Here is a 26535-nt window from a genome sequence, read left to right on the forward strand (position 1 = left end):
CAAAGAGCATGCAATTCCATACAACCACATTAGTATAAACCCCAAATAATATAGCTAATAGGTTTCTGAAGCAAACTTTAAGGACTAGAGACTTCACCATCTTGCCAACTCTCAGTATTTTATTATGATTCCTGCAATACACTTTGTTTTCTTAAAGCATTAACTTGGAAAACCATGCAATTATCTATGAATCCCCTCTTTCAACGCCTACAAAAACATAACATTCATAACTCATGATTTCTTAGTGATTCAGGACTGGCACTACTGTCTTTGCCACAAAGGCCTAGATGGCTAGAATTTTGGCATATGATTTTAGGAGTGGATAGTTTTCCAAATATACGGCACCATCAAATTTAGCAGTTTCATTCTATAAGGATTCAGGCAGAGATTTTCTGTCTCAGGAGGCCTTATTTTCTACTGCCTGAGATACATTTTGGCCTTAGGATTTGAACAAAATTCAAAGCCCAAATCAAAATTCAATTAAAGCCCACCAAATGCTGCATGCCTTCTTGCAAAGACATGCAAAGCCAACAAAATATGCTTAAACATGAGACTAAAACTGAACCAAAACAACTTCCATTAGGACATAAAACTTTTTGAGGTTCTCATAATCTTGCTTGATTCTTATCAATGACTTGATAAATCTAATTGTTGTGTACAGCATGAGCACTCCAAAGCGTGGTTGAGGCGTGCATGTTACTCCCAAATAAAACTGGGTCACACTGCAGCAGCTACATTCAATGTAATGGTATCACTTCTTCTGCTTTACAACCAAAATCACGTGTATTGATGCCTTCCTCTTTATACATTAGTGAGATGACCACAATGGCTAGGCACCTCAACTCCCCGTGTCTTTGTTCTCCCTGTGATTATAGGTGGTTGGCAACTCCTTTATGTGAGTAAGTTGTTGTAGTGTCCTCTGATAGAATGTACTACAAATGTACAAAAATATTTTTAATTGTCACTGGCCTACTGAACACACCATTTTGCAGCTGCTGATATTTTCTGCACAAGGGTCCAGAAGCCCTATCAAGTTTGTTCCTCTATGGACAGTAAAGCCGTAGTCCTACTCTACTGATCTGAGCCCCACTTGTTAAATAGTTTCTCATTTCTAAAAAATCTAAGTGCTTATTTACTTTCTATTAATTATTACATAGATAATCTCATTCTATCTAAACATCATGTAAGTTTTAATAGGATAAGGCAAGTTTTCTACTGCTTATAATTATTTAAGTTTTCTTGTTGACTCTTGACTTGAAACAATGGTCATCTTACCACCTCAGAGCACTTGATTTATTCAGAAAACGTCATCAGATTCCTCCCTAACATGTATATTCTCTCCCATTAGCTCAGATCACGGCCTCAGTAGTATAAGTAAAAGCTCAGCTCATAACAGTTAATGTAGTTTCATGTACATAGGTGTGTAAATTCAATGCATGGCTATTAAGAAAACTGAGCTCACCCTGCTGCAGGCAAGCAACAAGGCCATGTGCAAAGAAGTTGTACGAAACCTACCATGTAGAACACAAAATGAAAAGCAGTAGCAGGTGTGTAAGAGGAAAAAGTAATTGGGTGTTGAAAATAATATTAAACTGATTACTTGTACATACCCTCATAACAATTTTATTCTCCTTCCTCTTTCCATAGCAGACCTAAACTAACATTCACTTTGTTTCTTTGATTTCTCGCTTATGCCCATTTTCTCCTTAGACAGAGACTTTTATTTCCAGGTAAGTCAAGAGGGCATCTGCTTTAATACAATGCATATATATTTATATATACATAATCTTACATGTTCCTTAAGGCAAGTTTTCCTTTCAGTACCAAATCCAGAAGCAACAGTTGCAACAAAGACACAAGAACTTGAGCTCTTAGGAAAATTCTGAGTTTATTTTACTGCCTCATTGGAGGCAAAGTTTTCTAGAAAATATAATATACCCACACAAGGTGCAGTCATTTTAAAGCCTATATTCCCACAACTGCCAAAGTCACTGCAAACACACTGGTCCTAGTTGCCCTGCTTTATAACTTACATTTATTTCCTGATTGCCTTATAAATGATTTGTAACTTACACCATATCTGCTTCACCACTGATTTTAAAGTAGAGACTTCTGTAGATTATGGACCACTAACACCACATCTTAAATGTGGGTCGCAGCTGCACAGCTGTAGCACAGTCTGCATGGTGGTCATGCCTGCAAGGGAATTCTACTTCACATCTCACTCCAGAACCACCCAGGGCCACCTGAGGGCCTCTCCCACTCTGTAAAAGCTGCATGTTACAAAGAATTGCTTTATGAAATTTAACTACAAAGATATATCCAAGTACATCAAGATATCTTCAGAATTTAGAACTTTAATAATTAACAATAATGCATCCTGGGAAGACCTTAAAATCTAATGTATTTTTAAACAAGCAACCCATCTTGGTGAATTGGGAAGCCAAGGGGAAAGTTACGGTATACAGATAAAAGGAAAAAAAAGTGTCTATAATTTGGCTTGAACAAGAATGCCAAACTGAAAGATGTCTACACTTAATAGCTCCACAAAAGTATATTGCATCCTAAAAGATTCATCTTGGCAAAAAGGTAAATATGCAAAAGCATTTCTGTGGATCCTCCACAATATTTCACCTAAAAATATCTTATCATTTAATTATTTTGATGGCCTACTATCTTTAAGAAAGCATACATTAAAAAAAAAACACATCACAGGGAGGAAAAGAGATAGGTTGGTGCAAGAGGAATTGTGGTTTTTGCATTGTTGAAATTTGCCATTTGATATTGGAATACATTCTGAAATACATGCGGTGATGTTATACATCATCTGAATATCCTTTTCTCGCTTTATGTTTCTTTGCTACTGACCTGTTACTTGCTGTTTATATTTATTTTAGACTATGGAAATGATGTTAGACAAAAATTAAATTTGAGCAATTTTCTTATTTGAGTTCAAAATGAGTTGCAAAGCAGTGGATACAACTCGCAACATCAACACACATTTGACTCAGGATCTGCTGACAAGTCTACGGTACAGTGGTGGTGCCAGAAGTTTCACAAAGGAGACATTCCTTGAGGATGAACAGTGTAGTGGCCAGCTATTGGAAGCTGACAATGACCAATGGAGGACAATCATTGAATCTGTTCCTCTTACAAATACCTGAGAAGTTGCTGAAGAGCTCAACATTGACCATTTTACTGTTGTTCAGCATTTAAAGCAAATTGGAGAGGTGAAAAAGCTCCATAAGTGCATGCCTCACAAGCTGACCTCAAATCAGAAAAATCATCATTTTGAAGTGTAGTCTTTTCTTACTCTATGCAACAACAATGAACCATTTCTCAATTGGATTGTGATGAAAAGTGGATTTTTTATGACAATCAGTGATGACCAGCTCAATGGTTGGACCAAGAAGAACCTCCAAAGCACTTCCCAAAGCCAAACTTGCACCCAAAGATGGTCATGGTCACTGTTTGGTGGTCTGCTGCTGCTCTCACCCACTACAGTTTTCTGAATCCCGGTAAAAACCATTGCATCTGAGAAGTCCGCTTAGCAAATCGATGAGATACACCAAAAACTGCAAGGCCTGCCAACTGGCATTGGTCAGCTGAAAGGGCCAAATTCTTCTCCACAGCGCCTGACCACACGTGCACAACCAACGCTTTCAAAGTTGAATGAATTGGACTACGAAGTTTTGCCTCATGCCGTATTCACCTGACCTCTTGCCAACCAACTGCCACTTTTTCAAGCATCTTGATAACTTTTTGCAGGGAAAATGCTTCCACAACCAGCAGAATGCAGAAAATGCTTTCCAAGAGTTCGTCGATTCCCGAAGCACAGATTTTTACCCTACAGGAATAAACAAACTTGTTTCTCGTTGGCAAAACTGTGTTGCTTGCAATGGTTCCTATTTTGATTAATAAAGATGTGTTTGAGCCTAGTTACAATGGTTTAAAATTAATGGTCCAAAACCACAATTACTTTTGCACCAACCTCATAGAATATGTATGTTTGTGATCTTCCCAGAGTTTGAAACACAGGCGCGAACCATGTTTACATTACTTTGAAATGACCAACAGCTAGAACTGCATAGGTCATTGGTGCGTGTAAACTTACATATAAACACACACCTTCTCAGGCCTTTCTAAGCAAATTCAATATTGCATTGCTGCAAAACACATTTACTTTGAAATGCTTACCTAGCCACAAATGACTATTTTCAAAGTAAAGCAAATGCTGTCATAAAAAAAGAAGCCGACAATACCTTAGATCGAATCAGAAATATCTTGGAAGGGATGTTTTAAAGTCTTTTCTAGTGAAAGGGACAAGAAAACAAACCTTGTCTGGCTACTTTCTTTGTCAATGAAAGGTTTACTACAATAGTGTGGTGGCAGACTGACAAATGCTTATTGTTGCAATGCCTTAGTGAAAACTGCATTCCACTCAGAAATATTGTAAGTGTTTCCATCAGGCTAAAGACATTCAAATACAAACAAAATGAAGTGCCCTAAGGAGGAAAGGAGCAACAAGAATTTATCAGGACTGCTAGTGATTTATGAGAAGTAATGATTATGGGGCCCAGGCAGTGTGAAGAGATGATTCTATTTATCATTTCCCCCCTGATAGCTATGTGCTAGAAAGTGGCATCAATATATCATCAAAATATTAAGCTGGTGGCCCTGCAGTCTGGAATTTGTTTAGGGAGATGTCATTGTTGCAGGTGTCTGTGATGGAAGGGAGGACAAGTTAATTACCTCTTCACCTATCTGGATCTCTCGGACGGAGCGAAGTAAAAGCTGGTATCCTTCAAAAACGATCACGCAGTTTGGGTCACAGCTGTGGTTCAGTAAAGACATGCTGTAGAGGGGTGTTAGAGAGGGAGAAAGAAAGAAAGAAAGAACTTTACAGAGAAGCCTCTACTGCCATTCCACTTGAATCATTTAAAAGTAGCTAAAATGATTACATCTGAAGTATCAAGCAATTAAGTTACAAAACAAATAAAATCCCTAGTAAATCAGCTGTTCTTGGTTAGGGGAGGAAAATTAATATTTAGAAGATTTATATTAATTGCTAATAAGAGGCATGCCTGGATCTCTTCATGTGTTTCTATCTCCTGTGTTCTCAGGGCAGGAGGAAGGTGATGGCCTCCCAGTGACTCTCCGAAAGGCCTGGCTCAGGGGACAAGGCAAAGCAGGCCAGAGGGCAACCTGGAGAGTTCAGAGCAAATGGTTATTTCTGTTGCTTCTGCTCAGTTTCAGGGCACTAACCTTATCAGTTATGCTGACCATCAGAGGAACCAGAGCATAAAGGGGCCAGCAACCAACCTGTATTTCACAGCAGGTAGAAAATGGAGTATATCATGTCCCAAACCCAAAGTACTTGGTGTATCAAGTTGAAAGAAGAGATATAGACATTGCCTCTGTTTCACACATATTTTGGTTCTGCCTCTGTTCTTGTGGCATATGTCAGCTGAAGCAGCACACCTCACTGGGGAGCTGCAGTCACCTCCAAGAGACACACGTTAGTGGATCTCCTGACACAGATGTGCCCTTCCCTCTCTTTTGAAGAAGACTGTTAAGAACATCAACAAAATCCACTATATGCTTTTGAGCCCCATGTTTCATAAGCTGAGAAACAACTGACTTTGCCAGCCTAACATCAGTGCCACAGCAGACATGGGGCTGATGGTTCTTCCCCTATGGGAATGACCCATTGAAATAATAATTCTGGCATCAACAGGCTGGAAGGAGAATTTTGGCTTACCCAGCTCCTGGCTGCCTTTATTTGCTTTCCTTGTCTGCCTGATTCAGCAACTCAAAATCCTAATTGTTTTTGGCAAAAGAGAGGATGTTGCTGAGGGTCAGAGCCCTACACTGAACCATGTTTATTCAGTTCTTGACTCTTAAGGAAGCTACCAACAGAATCCTGACTCATTTGATATCCCTTCTGACTCACAAAATATCTGTTGTTAATCTCCACATGAACTCAATAATGTTCACTGGGAGAGAGCCTCTGTTTCACTTCATATGAGACCATATATAGGGATGCTGAAGCTATCAAGCCATGCAACAATATACAACCTCTTAATGAGACTAAACAGAGCACTTTTAATCAAATTTCAGCTTGTGGAAGCACTAGCAGTTTTGATGACAATTTCATTTAGAAGCATATGAATTCATCTGGACGGGCATTTGCCTATGATTTGGGAACCACAGATTTAAGCTCACAGTTTTCCAGCTCAGAGTGATTTGCTACAGCAAAACTCAAATTGTTCTGAAATGACTGGGGAAAGAGTCTCTTGCATCCCTTGGCACTGCATTATCACAGGACATTGATAGCCACTTTCTTTCCAGTCAGGGGATGTTTTCAACTAAAAAGAAAACATTTCACTAATAGTAGTGTTCCAAAATAATGTTTCATTTTTTTCCCAAGCATTTGAAAGGTTTTGTTTCCAGCCACTATGAAATCAAATTATTATTATGTACTTTTCATAACACTAAATCCCCTGTCTTCCCAACCGCCTTTCCTTTATCTTTACCACAAAGCAGGCCTCAAGATATTAAGTGTCCTCAGTCAGATCGTACACGTGTGACATTAGTAGAAAAAGAAACTACAGTGACAGACCTACTGAGGTGTTGACAACATAGTTCAACCATGAATTAAAAAAAAAAAAAAAAAATTGAGATAGTAATATATGATTTTAAACTACACATACTAATTTTCCACATTAATAATTACAGGTAACTAACTACATGAAAGTAAAACCTTCCCTGGTATGTACTTTTTACTTAATAGAAGTAATTCAAATATTAACATCCATCTCTCAAGAGGCTTATCTTTCCACCTTACTGGTTTCTTAGTTATGGTAATTTACTAATAAATGTGTTCAATCTTTTTCTTTTAATTGCCAGTTCAGAAGGCTCTCGGCTGCAAAATGTCTATCTCTATTCTAAAGCAACAATGAACACATTCTGTTGATTCGTCCCAAGCACACATTTTTGATCTCAGCATTTATTTTTACTTAGAAAAGACTACAACTGCTGTAATGATAAAATATAAAGATGTATCCTATTTAAGCTGTTTTAACTCTGTAATCTGGACTATTCAGAACGTTTTCAACTTGAACTTGTTTTTTTTTATTTTCCTTTAATTCATTTGTATTTCCCAGTTTCTCTTTTGGACATGTTACCTGCTGCTTTGATGGCCCCTAGAGCTACCTAGGAAAAAAACCTAACATAGATTTTTTTTCTGTGAATAAAACAGTGTCCACAGTACCTGGGATACAGGCCAACACCAACATCCTGCATCTCTCCATTACTGATGGTGAAACAGTTACAGGTCACCTGTAAAAACAAGGGAAAAAAATCCAGGATTACCAGAATCATTTGGAAACCCCATACTCAAGTGAAAAACACTTTCAAAATAAAATGAAGGGGCAACTGGTAATTGGATGGGAAACATTCAAGCCCAACACTGGTGCTCTTTCATTTTAGAGCAATCACATCTGGGACACACTCTCCTGTAAAACTGCAGTCAATTAAAAGCAGCAATATTAGTATCCTGAAAAAATGTGGGGTTAAACACATGCAGGGGCCCTACTTTCCTGTCCAGGGTGGGAGGACAGGGGGGAAGGGGGGAAGTCACCTTACACAGAGCCTGAGAAGCTCAGCCCATAGGCAGTGACTGCTGGTGAAAAGTGGCTGTTTCCACGCATGGACTCAGCTGATGCCAGGCTGTCACAGCATCTTTTAATGAATACCAGTGGAGCCCAGAGAATATATGTGGGACATCTTTGAAGTAAATAGCAGCCATGACTGTTGTAATTTGATATGGGCACAAATAAATACAAAGACCATGCAATAGTTTATCTTTCACATGGGTATTCTGGTTTGCATGTAAAAGATCCCACAAATTGCCATTCAAGAGAAATACAACCTTTCATTTAATCTCAAAGTTGCATTCTTCCCCCACACAACCATACAAAGATAAAGCGGTTTTAGAAAAAAGTAGAAAGAATGAAAGTTGCTTGCAAGTAAATATCACCCTACCCCAAACTATAAGACTGAAGTTTCTTGGTGTTCAACTCAACTCCAAGATAGATCAGCACTTTGTAAATTATTAACAAGTATCATTTTCATGAGGTTAAACAAAAAACAATCTAATTGCAATTCTATTTTTAAAATATCCATTTTTTTTTTTCTTTTTGGAACAGCTGGCTTGGTATTTTTTTATTTTATTTAGATAATCTGTCAGTTATCAATGACATAAAATATTTTATGTAGAAAACCACTGCATATACAAGAAAAGTCCCTGGGTCTCTTCTGCAAAACATTAGATTATTAATTATAATAAATTATCATTAATTCTCATTAGAAGAGAAAATGAGTTAAAGTAGGATTTGATGGACATGAAAATGAGATTTGAAAGTTGCGGTTTCATCCATAGAGTAATTGCCCAGAACAGTAAATGCACACCTCCATTTTAAAGAGGTACACAGAACAATTCAATATTATATCTTATCCTATAAATCGACAAATTATTATTTATGAGAGCATTAGCCATAAGGTGAAAATGAAATCCTCTTTCAAAATTTTTCATAAATTCTGACAGCAATGTTAATTTAAATAAATATACATGCAGTAGGGCATGTGTTTTTTTAAATTGTTAGACAATACTTTGATTAGTCTATTATTTATGTAACCCATTCAAATCTTCCTGATCAATTACCGAAAGCATATATCTTAATTATTTTTTCCTGCTGGCATTAGATATAAAGTGTAAGACAACATCTGAGCAAAGATTAGTCCATTTAAAGTGGCAGTTATCCTGGTACTAAAAATATTTACTTGATTTTAGTATTTATTGAAAAAATAGTGCCTTCCAGGTAAAAGAGAAAGACAGCCAGTTTATGTGAACCTTAGCTCTCTCTGACGTATTATGAATTTGCAGAGGTCAAACATCTCTAAGAACTAAATTAATCCCTCATCCTTGCATATCTCCCATTATTACCATAAACCTGTTCATATTAGCAATAGTGAATTTCGATCACTGTGGAGTTATAGAGACTTTAATAATTTTCTAGTAAAGTTATGCATTCTTTGAAAAGTTTTACACAGAGAAGTCGCCATAGTTTATTTTTCCCCTTTCATAAAGATACATTAACATTTTTTACCAGATTATATGTAAAGAAAAAAGTGAGATGAATCGGTGCTCTGAGATTCAGACATCAAGAGTGTCTTTCAAGAGTAGTTTGCCGTGAGGCAGTTTTTAACCTCTCTGGTTTAGATACTTTCACAGTATGAGGTTGCATCTCAATAACCCAGCAAGGTACGGAAATACCATCCAATTTCTAATTATTTGCTGTTTCAAATATGAAGCTAAGAATCCAGAGTATACTGAATCCAATCTAAAAAGATATTTAAGTACATAAACACAAGTAGAATTCTAACTGGTGCAGTGAATTTTGAGCTACATGATTTTGCTCACAATCCTACCAGAGGCATAAGAAGTTTCAGATGTTCTGGGGTTTGATTAATCTCCTAGGAGACAATCATTTCCCCTTTTAAACTCAGATGTGAAAGATCCAGTGATGCACATATAAGGTATACTACAGATAGTAACCTTTCTTATGGATGCTTTCTGTCCTCAGCAAGTGGGGAGAGAGGCATTGAAGTGGTGGTGGTGGTGGAGGGAAGATCTCATCATTTACAGTGCGAGAAATTCTGATATAATGATAATCGTTCATGGACAGTGAGCAGCTGGTAACAGGCATCAAATATGAAATCTCCATAGTCTGTCAACTGGGGATGGGGCTGGTTGTTTTCTTTTAGATTTGCTACAAAGTCTCTAAATATCTACTAAATATCCTCTACATTTCTATTTCTGTAAACCTTTAAGAGTTTTAAGTCTCAAAGTTAAATATTAGTCCTACCAAGGGGAGTTCTGAGATTTCAATCCAGAAGTCCACCACAAGTTGATATTGTAGACCACACCTCCCAATGAGCAAAAGGAAGAAGGCATTTATTTTACAGAACAACTGAAGAGAAAATCCATTTTCTGAGCTGCCCAGGATTCACAGACTTTTATGTGTATATCAAATAACAGTGAAATCTGGAGTATCTAACACTGTTGCAGGAGAGCACAGGTAAGCTCCTTGTTCCTGAGGCAATTGTTTACAGATCAAAATATATCAGGAATGGAAGTTAACTAACTCAATTTTGAGGAAAACAAAACAAACCAAACCCCAACCAAAACCAAACAACAAAGCAAAACAAACAATATGTTTCTCATGCATCACAGTATTTAGGGTTTCGCAGTCACCTTGCATTGTCTTTTTTCTGCATTAACCGACCCATCTTATACTATAATCAGTTTCCCATTCTGTGTGATCCCATATTTTAAAATAAGAAAGAATAAACAGTTCTCAGCAATCTGGCACTTCAAGAAATGGGTTCTTCCTTACAAAGGCATGGCCCTTGTCATCTTAACTCCTGCAGAATAATTTATTTCAGGTATTTAATTTATGCTGTTGTTCATATTGTCCCTTCTGATTCCTCTGAAAATTCCTCTCTATCCAGCCACGCATTACTAAAACTGCATATCCACACACAGAGACAGAACAGAGTACTCACAGAGTTTGTTATACCCACAAACAAGGAAATATGCCTATGTATTTCAGAGCTTCGAAGTTGTGAAGTCGAATTCCTTGCCATTTCTAAAATTCCTGAAATAACACATCTCCCAGCATGAGAAACAAAGGAAAATTCTCAGAAGAGAGTCACAGACTTTTCAAACGTGCCCAATGCAAAACTTACTTAAGAGTATTCTAGAGCTCTGATGGCTTATTATAGCCTGATTGAACATTCAGTTTACTAACAATTTAAAGAACCAATTCTCAGTGTTTGAGTTGGCTCCATGGCAAAAAATCCTGCACTTTCATTTAGAAAGAACTGCTATTTCAAACAACAAACAATATTACATAAACTGATTGAACTAAAAAAGAAAAAAAAAGTTTTTCTTTTGAGAGACTGTGCATGTTTTAGAAAGGTATCCTGTGGTCCATTCCATAAGGTAACCCAAGTAGAAGACATAATCTTCCCCAGACTGCACAGAGAGTAAATCACCTTTACTGACTGACCATTATTCTCAGGCATACTTTATCAGCAAACAAAAATTACTGCAACCTGTTAAATTTTATTTCCTTTCTGAGTGACACATGTAAACTCTGTAAATTTACCCCTTAAGGAGGTCTCTGTTCTCAAGATATCTGAAGCTACTGTCTGAGCAATATCTGTCTGTGCCAGACTCACAGTCTGGTGGACAGCCATGAAGATTTATTTTGGTGTTTGTATTTGGCAGGGTATGAAGGCTTCCATTTGAATTTATCCAGTTGAATTTTCTTTCAGTTCAGACCTCATTCATATTACTTTATACTATGGATTTGCATCTGAGTTAAATAAAGCAGACTCAGACTTGATAGCAGGACATTTCAGATTTGGAATTTTGGACACTAAGACACTGAAAAATGTCAACAAGGGAGTAAGGGAAAGAAAACAAATCATTATGGGCTAACACTTGCCGCAAAGATCAAATTGCAAACACCGGGACTAATAATCAATCATTTTGTCTCCTTGTGTTCCTGTATGTGGCTGCAACACAGGGAGGTAGCTCTTAAAGCATGTGTAAGAAACCCTCACAAGAAGGACTACCAAAGGGTACATTACATTGATAAGGTCAACATAATTTCCAGCTTTGACATACAATAGCTCCAGCCATCTCTGTAAACGGTGTGTCACAGCTGGTATATTCTAACCCACCACCAGGAAGAAAGCCATAACTAACAGTTTTTTCCCTAATTTATGAACCCAATGTAATGTAAATTAAAGATATAAAAAAATCCTCTTCATGGATTATTAAGTTTCTCGTTCACACCAAAGTTGGCTGGGTATTCCTGGCAAATATTTAACAAAAATGCTGTAACCAGTTCTCATGTTAACACGCTCCTCCAGAGACCCAAGCGTTAGCCAGGAGGAAGGGGTGGGCAGTAAATGCTCTGTGAGGGGCACACTAATTCAAACCACCAAGACATACCCCAGAGACCTTCTAGCACCGCTACATCCCACTACAGCTCTGCACCGATAGCTCTTTCACACTCAAGGATGAACAGATACCAGGCACAGATGGTTCACAAATCTCAAATCTGCTAATGACTTCATTTGGCATAGAGAGTGCTAGAGCAACAGTGCTAAGCTGTAAATGCAGAGTGTGCCACAGCAGTGACAGACCTGTCAAGCCCCTGTTTTGAGTGTGTTTCACTCAGCTGCTCATGGCCACAGACCACGACACCCAGGCTTCCCATGCTGGCAGAGCTGCTCGCTCTGAAACCGCAGCTCTGTCCACTGGATGAGTTATTGGAGAGGGAGAGAGGAGATGGGACAAGGTGGGACGGTATCTGCCACCAGGATGATGTGCTGAAAGGAGCTCTGTTACCAAGCACATTTGCAAACTAGACATTTGCAGCTTATATATACATGACTGCATGTTTTACTAAATCGTGAACTTTGAATTCAATTCTATGTTGCATTATACCCAGGACCTACCTACTGGCTTCCATGGGAGCCACAGAACCAAAACTAGATGAAAGATACATCAGAAGGCTCAAAATAAACTGAGAAAAACAAAACAAAACAAAAAAAAAGAACAAAAAACCCCAAACCAAACTAAACAAAAAAATCAACAACAACAAAAAACCCAAACCAAACAAAAAAATTATTCTTTGTTCCAGACAGAAATCAAAACACATTAAAGCTTTGGGAAAGCTTTATCTTACTTAGATTTTCAGACTACGGAAATGGGGCAAATAGTTAACTGTTTGTGATACTTGCTCAGAAGCTGAATGTTGCTGCAATACCATGGAACCTGGAGAAGTTACATTTCTTTCACACCACAACTGAATTCTCATATATGCAATTTTACTTCAAGAACAATTCATCCTATTAATCTCTTGTGCCAAAACATCAATGTTTTCGCTGCATTAGAGATGACCATTACTTCAGAGCTAGTTGCAGCAAAGACGTATATTTTGAACTGTTTTCTTAGTTTTTATGTCTTCAGAGATGTTCCTTCACATCAGCTATCAGTATTTCAGGCTATTTTTTTTTTTTGCTAGCCTAGCATATTAAAGTTTCTGACAAGTGTGCAGAATACAGGTATCCCTTGCAGAGGGTGTCACCACCTACAAGCCAGAAATTTGGCCTGACATTAACAGATGATTTAATGCAAGTGTGCTTCAGGCATCCCTTTTTAGTACTCAGCTAAGTGGTGCAATTTCGATTGGAATGGAATGAAAATAGGTCATGGCAAATTACCTCCTCTCTTCTTAACCCCACACATACTTCTCCAATCTTTTAAATAAAAATATTTAGCTATGCCACTAAATATATTTGATTACTAAGAATTTCAAAGCCATCATTATTAGAACAAATGTTATGTTTGCTATGGGTACTTTTTTTTTTTTTTTTTAAATGTGTGCACAATGTAGTTACAAACCTGACACTTGAAAAGGCAAAGGCTGAAACATGCAAAAATATTGCACTCTTATGGTAAAATGAAATATCTTGAAGTTTTGCAGAATTCTCATTAAAAGTTTTGTGCTACTTGTCCTAAACTTTTCACAAATTTCCTCTCTGATGACAGTCAGCAAGTCTCATGTTCCCTTTAGTGAAATTCTAGCTTTTACCCAGTTCTGCAAATATTATTATTATTATTATATTATTCCTGCTTTTTGAAACAGAACTGAAATGCATCTATTCCTGGATCAGAACTGGAGAAAGGGAGCTGCAAAGCCACTAATGCATCGTATTACAGTGCTCCTGCAGCATTTGGCATTATTAATTGGAGTGGAGGCATGACATCCTTCTCTTCATCCTCATTTTCCTGCGGGTAACTCCACTCCTGTGAAATGGGGCAGAGTTATTAACTTGATTTCAACAGCCACTGCATGCCCATCTATTGAAAATAAACTGCTTGTTTATTGAGTGAGATCAAACTTCATGGGCATCCAGGAATGGTTAAATGACTTCATATTCATCTTCCCTATTTTGTTACATGTATCTGTTTATCTTCTTTGTAATGTTATATACAAAACATAAATGTTGGACTGAACATGAAAACTTAGGTTGAGATTCAGCTATGGTTGCTGGTATGAAAATTACATAGGCAAAGCCAAAACATTAACAAATTAATCTTGTATAACTTCAGCTAATAACACAGATGGAATAAATTACTCTGTATCATCTCCTTCCATTACCCAGATGATTTCCTCATACCAGATTCATAACTGCTAAGCAGCCTCAGGTGAGATGAAACCTAGCCTAAATGTTTCAGGGTTTGCTGATTAATAATTTTTCATAAGTAGCAGATCAGTTTTGAACTAGGTCTAGTCATGCTTTGGTACCTGAGTTACAACATAATGCAGAGATGACTGGGGACTTTCAGAACTGAACTCAAGGTGGTTTTTTTTTTTTCTCATTAGCGTGAAAAAAATACATAGAAACAGCTCATGCCAGCACACAAGACTGTAAACCTCTATGTGCTCATGATCACTGCAAAGCAAGTCTAACTACAACCTGCTTTGTTTTTTATTAACCAGACAAATCTCAGGCTCCTGTAATGTTTGCACATCTAGACCTAAAAGAACACTGATATCACTACCAGTTCCTTCTATTTTATTAGTGCCCCATAGATAAACTACCACTACTTTTCTTTTGAGATAGTTTTATAAAAAATTAATAGGTATTGTACTTCTTATGAAACCATTGAAGCAAAAAAAAAATTGAAAAAGGATTTAAGTTATTTAGATATAATATATTTTTCAACTTATTCCTATCATTCAAAATGGGTGACACTACTACTTCTAAAACTCAGTGGGCCAGACATACCCATCACTGGGTAAATATCTATCACTGTCAGTGGTCAAAACCCCTTTCTCTCCACTAAAGGCCTTTGGAAATCAGTAAGGCAATAGGAAACATGCACTATGTTCTTCCAGATAGCTGGCAGATCAAACATCTGCTGAGAGCAGGTCATTTAAATTACATGCAAAAGTATAATTTTAAAATTGTGTGAGCTGTTACAAAATGCCAATGTTGAACTTAATAAATAGAATACTGTGCTTTTAAAGTTTTTTTAGCATCTGATTAGCAAATGCCTGCAAAATACTTTTGAACTCCCCCTTATTCCTTCCTTGCACAGACAGTGTACGAACAGTGTTGTCAGATATGAGGACTGATGCTACCACACGGCAGGAGGTGTACAGCAGGAGGTGTTCTGCAGGAGACAGGCCAGAGCTGCCTGTGGATGGTGAAAAGGAGTGAAGTACCAGCTGATATTCATCAAATACATTGAGTCCAGGTGGCAATTAGAAGTTTAACAAGACAAAGTAAAGCTGTGAAACAAAAAGCCCACTATATATTTCATCCTGAAACACTGAAATACCCAGCCAATTGCCTTAATGAGAGGTCTTTGGGGGAATAAAGGTAGCTGCCTATTAATGGCACTGAAGAGATGGTTAAATCCAGACCACAGTTGTAGAGCCCTTTCTGACTGAAAGGGAAACCTGACTGCACTGGGAGCATGTATGCTGGCACAGAAGAGTAAATACGACCATATCAGAAAATATGTCAAACTCCATTTCCTTCTCAGGACAAAGTAGAACAGTATTACATTTAAGACAAAGATGTGACATGATGCATAGAATAAACTAAGGCTAAAGCAGTAATTTTAAGGCCTGTATAACTCAAGTACTCACTATTCAAGGAGTTCTTGGAGTTCCATAGGATGTGCGCATTCTTAGTATCTCTAAAAAATCAGCGCCCCAAGGGTTTCCAGCCAACATTTTTATCTCCCCCCCGCCCTCCCTCATTTCTATTTTTTGGGCTATTTCAGACATTGCTCTGATCAGGAAACAGTTTAAATAATTTAATTTTTGGAATTCCATAACATTAGGCATGTTTAGTCTCAACACAATACATACGCTTCTAGTTACCGTGAGGCATAACTTTCACACTTATGCCACTCACTTTTGCATTCCCATAGTGCTAGTCTGACATTCTTGGACAATCCTATCTGATGATAAACCACAGTCAGTTAATGGCATCTAACAATACGAAAGACAACTTGCTAGCACTGTGTGCTATATTTGACCATATCAGGAAGTGAGAGAGGAAAAAAATACCTGAAGGCAACATTAAGCTACACTTTCATTTGAGTAAGAGCCACAGAGTAAAGAAAATATAATGATTTACTCCAAAATAAGCTCAGAAATTAACTTCAAACAGAGAACTCCTAGTCAATGTGACATCAAATGATGAGTTGACAAACTGCAAAATGGTTACATATAGAGTAGCTTTTAATAGCACAGCTGGAACAGTATCTTGCAGAAACAGTCAGGAGAAAGCCAAACTCCTATTTATGCTTCCTACTTAACAAACTCTCCTATGCTATACAGACTGTAAGGAAAAAAAATAGTATTTCCTTTTGAAAGGTCTCTACCAGATATCTTGGAAATACAGAAATAAAGGAAGGCTAGACCAACACTATGTTGAGCTCACAGTTCAAATGTTTGTGGGTAGCTAACTGAAGTTCATAGACCTGTATGTAATTGCCATCTACAGGAAATACTTGCATTCCTGAAAGAATTTTCTCCTCAGTCCTTTACCTTTGCCCTTTCACTAACTCACCAGCGAAGAAACCTTCTAAGAGCATTTCTGTGATGAACAGGACTTTCCCCACCTCCAACAGCCAGGAACAGAATCTGTCAACTCCTCAGAAACATGATTTTAGCAAGTATTAATTGATAAAAGATACACTTTGATACAAATGTGCTTGTAACAAAATGATCCACTTCCTGTTCCTTTGTCCTTTTTTAGACTCCTGTGTTTTTTGAAGCTTGTAACACAAGAGCACAAAAATCACAAGTCACATAAAACAACATAAAACACATAAACCAACAATTAGGTAGGAAGTTCACAAGTTGAACTAGAATTAAAATTTCTGTGAGCATTGAAATTGGGTGATCTAAATCCATGTGGTTAAAATCCTGTACATTTCAAACAAAACAAATCCTTGCCATTAAACATCTGCAAACTTTGGGTTGCTTAATTCTTATTCTAAGCTCTTCACCACAAATTCCTCAAGTTCATATGACATACCAAAATTAAAAGAGAGAAGTTTTTTTAAAAAGCAGACGGTAGATGTGATAATATTATTAAATAGCCTGACTAGTCAAACTTGAAAGCTGAGCAAATATTTAATAATATAACATGCAATTTTGTTTCATGATCTTTTTCTCTGGTTTGAGATAGCCTCAAAGGCACTGAAACACTTACCTACCAACAAGTATCCAAATTTCTTTATAGGAAAAGTTCTATCATCTTCCCTCATATATGAAGACCAGGAAAATAAATACTGCTGGCATACCCTAGAAAGCTTATGCATACTAGTATGCTATAATTTCATTATCTTTATCTTAGAATTTTTAAGCCAATTCAATTGTGGTCAGAACCCAGATTTATTATTTGAGAAACTTTAAGAACAGACATGATCTCGACATTTCAAAGTCCCAACATTCACTAGTCTGAAAAAATTACAATGGTGTTGTGTTTCATGTTTCAGACAAGAATAATGGTTGAGTTGGCTGTGCTGGCTTTACAAAATTAACTACAGATTTACAAAATACCCCCTTGATTCACAACACTCTCCTAGTGCTTCATGATATTTTTCGCTGATATGCAGATCCACCTTCAGCACAACTTTATCTACAGTTTTCATACTCCTAATTTTGATTTTGGTTTGGTTTGTGCAAACCAAATCTTTACATACACTCAAGAAAACCAGCTAGACAAACTGATTTTAGCAAGAAACAGGGAACAGCTGGCAATTCTATTATACCTGGCAAACCTGAGCACAACAGGAAAGAACATAATTTTTAGTCACAACGATACTATTGGATCCTAGCATATTCCTCATCTCCACCTCCAATGAAAACTCTAAAGCTCAAAGCTCTTTTAAAAACCTCACAGAACTAAAGGAAGTACAAAATTGCATCAAAAATACAAACCACAAGGCTCAACGTTGTTCAAATCTACTGTTGCATTTCTCCTCACAGTTTACATTTTGACCCTAACTCTCCTTATGTTCATACTGTTATTATGCCAGCACAATGCCAAAAAACTGCATGCCAAGATACGTCCTTCCTCAATTAATTAGATCCTTTAAAGTTCCATATTCTGCCTATGATTAAGCCCATAACATTTAGGAGCACATTTTTCTTTTATCTAGGACTTATCTGATTTGACCACCTATGAAAATTTTACCCTTAAATTGTTACATTTTCATGAATAGAATGAGGTAAAACTACAAAGTATTTCCCAAAACAAAGACGTTTCACTGTAAGGATCCATTCATGATGCCATATGAATTTAAAACAAAAATTACAAAATCACACTAGGTAAGGTTCATTGACCGTTAGCTCTTGTGGTGAGAGCTATGTGAGAACAAGCTAATGCCTTTTTTCACCAACGAATGTGGAAATAATTATGTTTTTTACATGCTATGACAGAAAACAGTAATTCGTTACATTAATTCCTGTTTAAACTACAATTAAATTGTATTTTTAAGTTATTTTACATGCTGTGCTACTCTTGGCCATTCAAATCAAATATAAATCAGCTGTGTGAAATTATGAAATTCTAACCTTCAGGTTATCTAACAAGAATTTAAAATATCAAGCTTTCAAATACCAAACACCTCCCCTTTTTTCCTTTATTTTTTTTTCCAATAGTGACCTCATCCTAATGAAACTATAAAACATTTTGAAAGTTTGAATCATGGTCTAGCCTTTGTGACCAGTCTTTCAGACTGAGTCCATGTGTTTTCTCATAGGCAGTCAGTAACATCACTTTCTCAGTGAAGCTGGAACAGGTGACCCTTTTCATTGGCAAGGCTCTTCCTAGCCATGAATGAAGCACCCACTTCTCTTAAACTTCATTGTTATTACTTTTTTGACATTTTACACCCACTGTGATAGCACCACATCAAATGGTCAATTGAGCTGTTTGCACATGATGTGTCATTTAAATCAATCATTCAGTTTGCATAAGATATTAAAAACAAAAAACATGAAAACTGTCCTTTTATTATCCTGCAGGACAACTGAGGCTATGTACATCTCACCCAGCTAGCACCTACACATGGCGACTGCACTTTCATGTTGTAGGATTGATTTAATTAATGAGTAGTGATACCTTGAATTAATAATGATTCTCTTCTACTGCTCTATGAGTAAAAAGCTTAAGATTATCAATCACCTAACTTTCTACAAACTTGTCAAGACACTCGAAGGTGAGAAATAAATCTCTCTTGTGTTTGAGGAAGAGGCCCTGCTTATGGAAGTGTGTCCAGAGAAGTTCTGTTTTCAGCTGGGCTTTCCCACACACGTCAGGACGGTGGCTCACAGGTCACTGCTTACCGGCTTCAGTAAACCAGCCTGCAACCCACACCCCACAAGTGGTTCAGCCATTCGCTTGAGCGTTGCTGTTCCAGTTATAACTAGTTGTGTCTTACTGTGTTTAAAAACCCTGATTTCTAACTGATGTAAAAAAAAGGTAATTTTAACTTTAAACTTAGTTTTTATTGAATAGACATTGATTTTCATGCAGAATCTGGCCCTTGGGAGGATTTCCAAAAGCAGCCGCAGGACCTTAGCATGGGATAGGAACATGACAGTAACAACTGCATGGAACAGCATTTTCACATGTTACTTATTGGTAAATGTGTCACTGAGTAATACTTGACAGTATTTAATGAAACAAATGCAGAAGTCTTTTATCAGAGAAAACACATTAAAAGTGAGAAATCAAACGCTAAGTCTTGATAACTGAAGTTGGTACCACAATACTGGCATGAGACTGGAAAAAAACAACAAAGGGCAGGAAAGCTGATCAGGCCTTAGGAGAGCTGCATTAGTACTGGTGTGTGGGGACATAGAAGCAGGGATGCTATTGTCAAAACAAAAATAATTATTGAACTTCTACATAAAAGCCATTATTTAAAAAGGCCTGTTTATACAAATCTGACAATTCTACTCCAAGACATACAAGGACATGGTTGTAAAATAAAGCTCACTTATATTTACTCAGACTTCTCTCTGCCAGATCTGTGTGCATGACTATGAACATACTCTCATGCCACTTTGTGCGTTTGTCTAAAAAAAGACATGTTATTTAACAATATGGTTTGTGGCAGAAATTTAGCCATAAAGTGACACATTTTGCAAACCAAGTATCCATAGTAACTAAACACACAATAATTGAACTTGGGTATTATCAGTTTCAAAATTATTCACAAACAAAAGTGCTACACATTTGAATCAATAAACATCTGAACCTATATATTCCATTCACTTCTATGAGTAAAAATGTTTATTCTAGTTAGAGTTAAGCAATTAATTTTCAACAAATCATTTATCTTCCAAAAGCTGCTTCTGTTTTACTTGTGGAATCCCTGAAAGTAAATTATAAATCTGTCAAAATTCATTCAAAATCAGCTGAAATCTTTCTTGTTTTTACTATTTTTGAACTCAATGAAACAAACTTAAACGACGCAGTAAAAAATTCACAGTTGAATACTAAAATTGTGCCAGTCACTGAGACTCCAAACACAATGGCTTACTGCAAAACTGAAAATAGTGTCGCTTATTGTGATTGCATTGCAGCATAGATGTTAAATGTAAATGACAGTCCCAAAGACAAGCTCGAAGAAGTCTTGCCCTAGAACAGAAGCAATTAATGGAACAATGGATCTTGGACAATATTATTTATTTTTCAGCCCGCACAGAAATTGTCACCCAGACCATCCTGAGAATTATGATTTTGAGGAGAAATTTTTCTTTTTCTCACCCATTACATTATTAGAATAACAACTACTTTCTGGGATCAAAAAATAATAATGCTTCAAACTCAGGAAATAACCTAATGAAGCATTTCATCAGTAGAGAGGAAAAAGGGTAACACTTTCGGAGATCTTATCTTCGTTGCAGCTTCCCAGAGCTTCTTTCCTGCTTCTCACTTTGACAACTCAGTATTGTGATTACAGGTTGAAACTAGAGCTCATCAAGTCTGAAATACTATTATTTGCCTGTATATCTGTAGCTTATATTTCTATTTGCTCAAGGACATCAAACAATGCATAGACATAATTAGTTAAGTGTTATAACAGCCCTGTGAAGAATGGAAATGCAGAACTGAGTCATAAAGAGGTTGAATGTAATACCAAGGCCACGGAGAACATCAGCAGCAGTTTGGTGTACAAAGCCATTTTTTAGTCTTTGACTGTGTGCAAAAGGTTTATAGTTAAAAAGAAAATAAACTTAATGTTCTTGGGAAAACAACAGAAGCATAAAATCAGCAATTGAAATGGGATTCCTGGCTTTACCCTTCCCTGTGGCACATGTTGGTATTGTGCTGTAGTACAGCTGCAGGCACAGTGTTGATCATGTTATGCCAGTTATAAGGGGTGATGTATTATTTCGTGTTTTCTGTCTTGGCTGTGTGATGCTGTGAAATCGGCTGGTAGCTCTAACACACTTACCTAGCACATTTTCAGTCTGCATTTACTTTTCTCCATTTATGCAGATTACTGCATGCCTGTTAACTGTCATTACTGAGCAAACTCATCATACAGGAAACAAGAAGCAATGTAAAGAGGAGGGAAAGAAATCTCTTGAGGAGCCAAAACTTCCAAGCACTTTTAAAAGCTCAACCATGAATCAGGAAGAGAAAATCTTAAAGAATTGGGTACAAGAGCAACCAAACCAGACAGAGAGGCTATGCAGCCCACCTCATCCACTTGCTGCAGGGCATCGCCATCCCAACCCTACAGCCTGTTTTGGCACAGGTCACTTTGCCCCTCGGCACCTGCAGTGCTGACAGTGAAGGGGTGCCTGTCACAGGGAATGACCTACCTGGGCCTGCCCAGGTGAGGGGGGGAAGAAGGGGCAGTGAAAAGCTGCCACGTCTACACCTTCAAACACAAGTGACTTCATCAGGCTGGGAAGGCACTTAGGGAGGTCCCCAACAAAAAACTTGTCATGCACCAAATTTAATTCTAAAACCAACACAGCTGAGGTGGTTTTTGTGTGTCTTGTAAGAGTACATGTTGTCAACACACTCATACTGGGAGCTGAAAAGCTCCAGGTTTGCTCCTGCCTCCCTCCCCAGCTGCTGGGTCCTGCCTCAAGGTCCCAGGGGAGCCCCCGTCACCCCAGCAGGCACAGGGCCAGTTTACATTACTTGCCTTCTTCTGTGAATCAGGTCATGGCAAAATATTGCTGTGAAAAGATCCCAGTACTTAAGACACAATCACAACAGAAATATAATTATGCCAGCCTGACGGCAAATACTTTCCGTTACTCCTCCTCAGCCTCCATGACAGAGAAATACACTTAAACAATACTGCAGAAAGAATGTTTAGTAGAAAATCACGATGTAAACTGATGTCTCCAAAACAGGTGTCACGTGAAAACCACAATAGTTCTGTAAGAATTTTTTTTTTCTACTGAAAGAGGAAAATGTGACAAGATCTAAAAAGCTGTCTTCCACCTTCCCCTTCTTCCATGAGGAAATAGCCCTCAATAGTCAAACTTTTGCTGTGACAGAAGAAAAACAACTAATCATCAACTGTGTATTTTCCAAATCATATTCTTCTCTCTATATTGAAAGCATGTGCAGTTTCTGGCTCCTATACAAGTTATCTATAATTAATTTTAGAAAAAAATACAGTATTTTTTAGTCTGGAAGTGAGAGAAATAATACATGTAAGACATATATAAATGCATGTGGGAAAACAATGCATGTGGGAAAATAATGTGTGTAGGAAAACATTCACTGTTATTCGTTTTCAGTGGACAAATAATATGAGCTGTTTTTCTTGAAGTCATTGAAAGTGCACAATGAAATCTATGTTACTTGCCACTTTTGGAAGAGCAGTTTGAATGATCACTTACTTCCATGGGTTTTCACAGTAGGATTCGACTAGACATTCTTAATTCAAATCCATATGCTCCTTTTTTAAAAAATGGTCTATTTTGGTTTAGGATCATACATCCATTGGCTCAAGTTTACACCATAGTTCAAAAGTAATTTCAACAACTTTCTTATGCTCTGAAGCCTTCATAGATGCTTTTCTAGGTATGCATACCTGCTGTCAAAGTGTGCTATATAGCCTTCTGTGAATAATGCCAAAAGTACCAGCCTTTTTCAGGAGGGTAAGGCAATTCTTGTATAGTCATGTTGCATTGTGCTTCACACAAATCATAATATCACTGGAAATATGAGCTTCCCCTTCTAGGTATGGTCCATAAACCTCAATAATAACACCAAGTAAAAGAAAACCACAAATTCTCACATGATTCATGCTGCTTTCAGGAACTTTCCCTCAGTTTCCAAGCAAGACATAGCTGAAAACAACTCTGTAGATGACATGAATTTAAAAGAGTGAAAAAGCATTTACATTAGCAGACCAGAAACTTCATTCTCAAGGAAGTAACCTTTTAATAAAAGTATAGTGATTCGAGTTAGATGGCACAGAGTACCTGACCATATGTTTTACCCAGATAATATCTCTTCTGGCGATTATAACCAAAAGTGGTTGTGGCTTAGACAAATCAGAGGAGAATATCCTTCGTGGGAAGGAGAAAACGGGTTTGACATTGAACTCTTTAAGGAAAATCTGTAAACTAGATTCAACTGATGGTTTGTCAGAAAATGCCATTTTGCAGAATCCAAATATTTTACAGAAGTGTCAGTCTCATACAGTTGTTGCTATGATACTGGGGAGCACACTTAACTTGGCCAATAACCTGTGTGAGGTTTAGGGAGTTGTCAGACTTTTTTTTTCCTGAAATTTCCTATTTGTAAGAAAATTTTTAGAATGAAGTCTCATTCTAAACTGGCATGAGTCAGGCATTTGGAGCTCAATGAGCTACATCACTAAAAAGCACATCTGACATCACAAATAACAACATTATCATAAAATTACAACAAACGTTTCTAACAGTGTTGCTGAACAGACTGCATATCATACTATTGGACTAATTTGATTTCTCAAGTGCACCAATAACTGGAAGACCACTGCACTAATGAATCAATGCTTGTAGTGATTAGGCCCATCCAGATTCTGGACCCAGTAGGTGCTTGCAGCACTGGCCCAGTTCCCCTGATGCGCATATCAGCACAGTACAAGAAGATTTCACTTGGTACCGTTACAATTTGTAACAGTGAAGCATCCATCAGATAGTGATGAAAATGTAACATAATTAGGGAGAAAGTTGGTTGCTTTCTTTATAATGTTAAATATTCTATGTAGGCCCAACTAATTTGCTGAATTCTTTTTTGTCTGAGATTCACTCTCATTTATTTTTGACAGGAATCTCTGCTAAGGTAAGAATGAATTAATCATTATCACAAGAAAGAAAATGGCTATAAGAACATTAATTGGTAATGACAGCAGTTTCACGATAGCATCCTTTCTTAATGTACAGCAGTACATTTGTCAAAATGTGAATTCTCTGCCCCGAGAACATTAAAACATAAAACCAATGAACTCTTATATGGACTTTAAGAAACATCATCAAATTGATCAATCAATGTAGAAGATTTATTACAGGAGCCCTTGACCTTCAAGATAGCTTTTCAAACCAGCTAACTTTCTGTCTTTAAGTAGAAAAGTTTTCTTATGCTTATCTCAGACTGTGTGGGTGGATCAATGAAATCAAGCGTCTGTGAATCTCTCACAAAGAAATGATGTCTCTGTTCTCAGGCTCTAACAGCATCGCTTTTTTTTTTTAAACCAACATGCCTGATGAATGATACAGTCATCATAATTTTAAATATTCAAAAGAATGTGCATAATTATTTTCCAAAAATACACCAGATACCACCTCTGTCTAGGTTTTCAAACTGTCTAGCTGGAGCCCTACTTTGGCTGCACAGACTGTAGGATCTAAGCAGCTCTTGACTATCAGCCTACACTTTGTATTCTGGTCCTAAAAGCTCCCCAAACAGCACATGTCTGTTTATGGCACCATTCTGAAAATCTGTTTCTCCTGAGGGTAACTCTGTGGCTATGCAGAGCTTTATTGATAGCCAAGAAAACACTGTGCCTCTGTCAATCTATGTCTTACACTGGATAAAGGAATCTTAAGTGAGCATTCTGGCTCATGCCTTGCCCTTCCTTCTAAAATGTGCCAAAATTACATATATAGAGAGCCATTCAGTAGGGAACAGCAACACTTAAGAGACTTTCAGGAAATCCTTTGGTTGTTTCCCTATTTATTTTATTATGTTAGTCACTGAATACAAAGATGTCAAAACTTAACACCGTTTTCTTCAGTAAACACAGAAAACTCAAAGGCAGTAGAGAGGGTACAGAGGCCACACTGTCCCCAAGGACAGAGTGTTCAATGCCCATGCCAGAGCAACTATGCTGGCTGCTGGGCTGCCATGCACCTGCACTGGAAACAGAACCTAAAACCGGCAGCAGCCTCCAGTGCCATACACACATACCTAATGGAAATTCATTTTATGATACATCTAAGAGTCAAGTGTGTAACCTTATATTGACACTGTCAGATAAATTTGAGTTTTGAATAGCTTGTAAGCAACTTCAGTCTTCATTGTGAAAAAATAAAATTACCTAGCTATTTAAAAGAATAGATTGTAAGGTATGGTCAGACAATCACACACTGCATGATGACTTAAATTAGCATTAAATTAGCCAGAGTTTACCTGTCATGAAATACAAGCATGCAACAACCAGTTACTGCATCTCAGCTCAAGGGTGGTAAATCCTTAAGACATGCTAACTTCATCATTTACAATCATCTACTCACAACTCTAATTTACATGACATTTCTTCAGCAAATAGATTATACAGGTTGCAAATGACCTGCAGGGATATTATTGTATTAGCTAAAATTTTAACAACACAAATTAGGGCAGGCCCTTGGCTATACACTCAGTCACAAATCATTATTGTAGTGATGCAGAATATAGAATACATAACATACAAATAGGGTTTCCAGAAACTGGCATGTCAGTAAAAATATACCAGCTACTGCCTTCCTGATTTATATTTTTTGCAGTGTTACATAAGAAAATAAAACAAAAAGGTAGCAAATACAGGAAGATAATGATAGAGACAGTGAATGAGAGAAAAGATTGTTCGGCTGCAATGCTCACTAATTCTTGCAGTAAAAGAAGAGTAACTGAGAACCTGAAGACCAATTTTCAAAGCTTTGAAGTGGAACTTCCTCTGTGGCTCTGGGCAAAGCATTTACCCTTTCTGTGACCCAGAGCTCTACATTTAATTGAAATAATCTCATCCAGCTCTACAGCTCTGAATCCTAATTTTCTTTGTTTTCTGCCTGTCCTGTGAGGAATACAATACCATTTCATAAGAATATGATGCAACAACAACAA

General features: G+C 37.3%; 1 protein-coding gene across 7 annotated transcripts in view; it reads right to left on the minus strand.

Annotated features, from left to right (window-relative positions):
• The window catches only part of SMYD3 (SET and MYND domain containing 3), a 406076-nt gene that overhangs the window by 83853 nt on the left and 295688 nt on the right, over positions 1-26535 (minus strand). For 5 of the 7 annotated variants that reach the window (XM_065057916.1, XM_065057920.1, XM_065057922.1 and 2 more), the window contains 2 exons: positions 7274-7341; positions 4753-4855 (listed from right to left, as the gene is read on the minus strand). The exons of the other annotated variants lie outside the window; for them this stretch is intronic. In XM_065057916.1, coding sequence (XP_064913988.1) covers positions 4753-4855; positions 7274-7341 — 171 coding nt within the window. The remainder of the gene's footprint in view (positions 1-4752; positions 4856-7273; positions 7342-26535) is intronic. 7 annotated transcript variants of the gene reach the window in all.

The sequence above is a fragment of the Columba livia genome, chromosome 3 (genome assembly GCF_036013475.1).
Source record: "Columba livia isolate bColLiv1 breed racing homer chromosome 3, bColLiv1.pat.W.v2, whole genome shotgun sequence".
NCBI lineage: Eukaryota > Metazoa > Chordata > Aves > Columbiformes > Columbidae > Columba > Columba livia.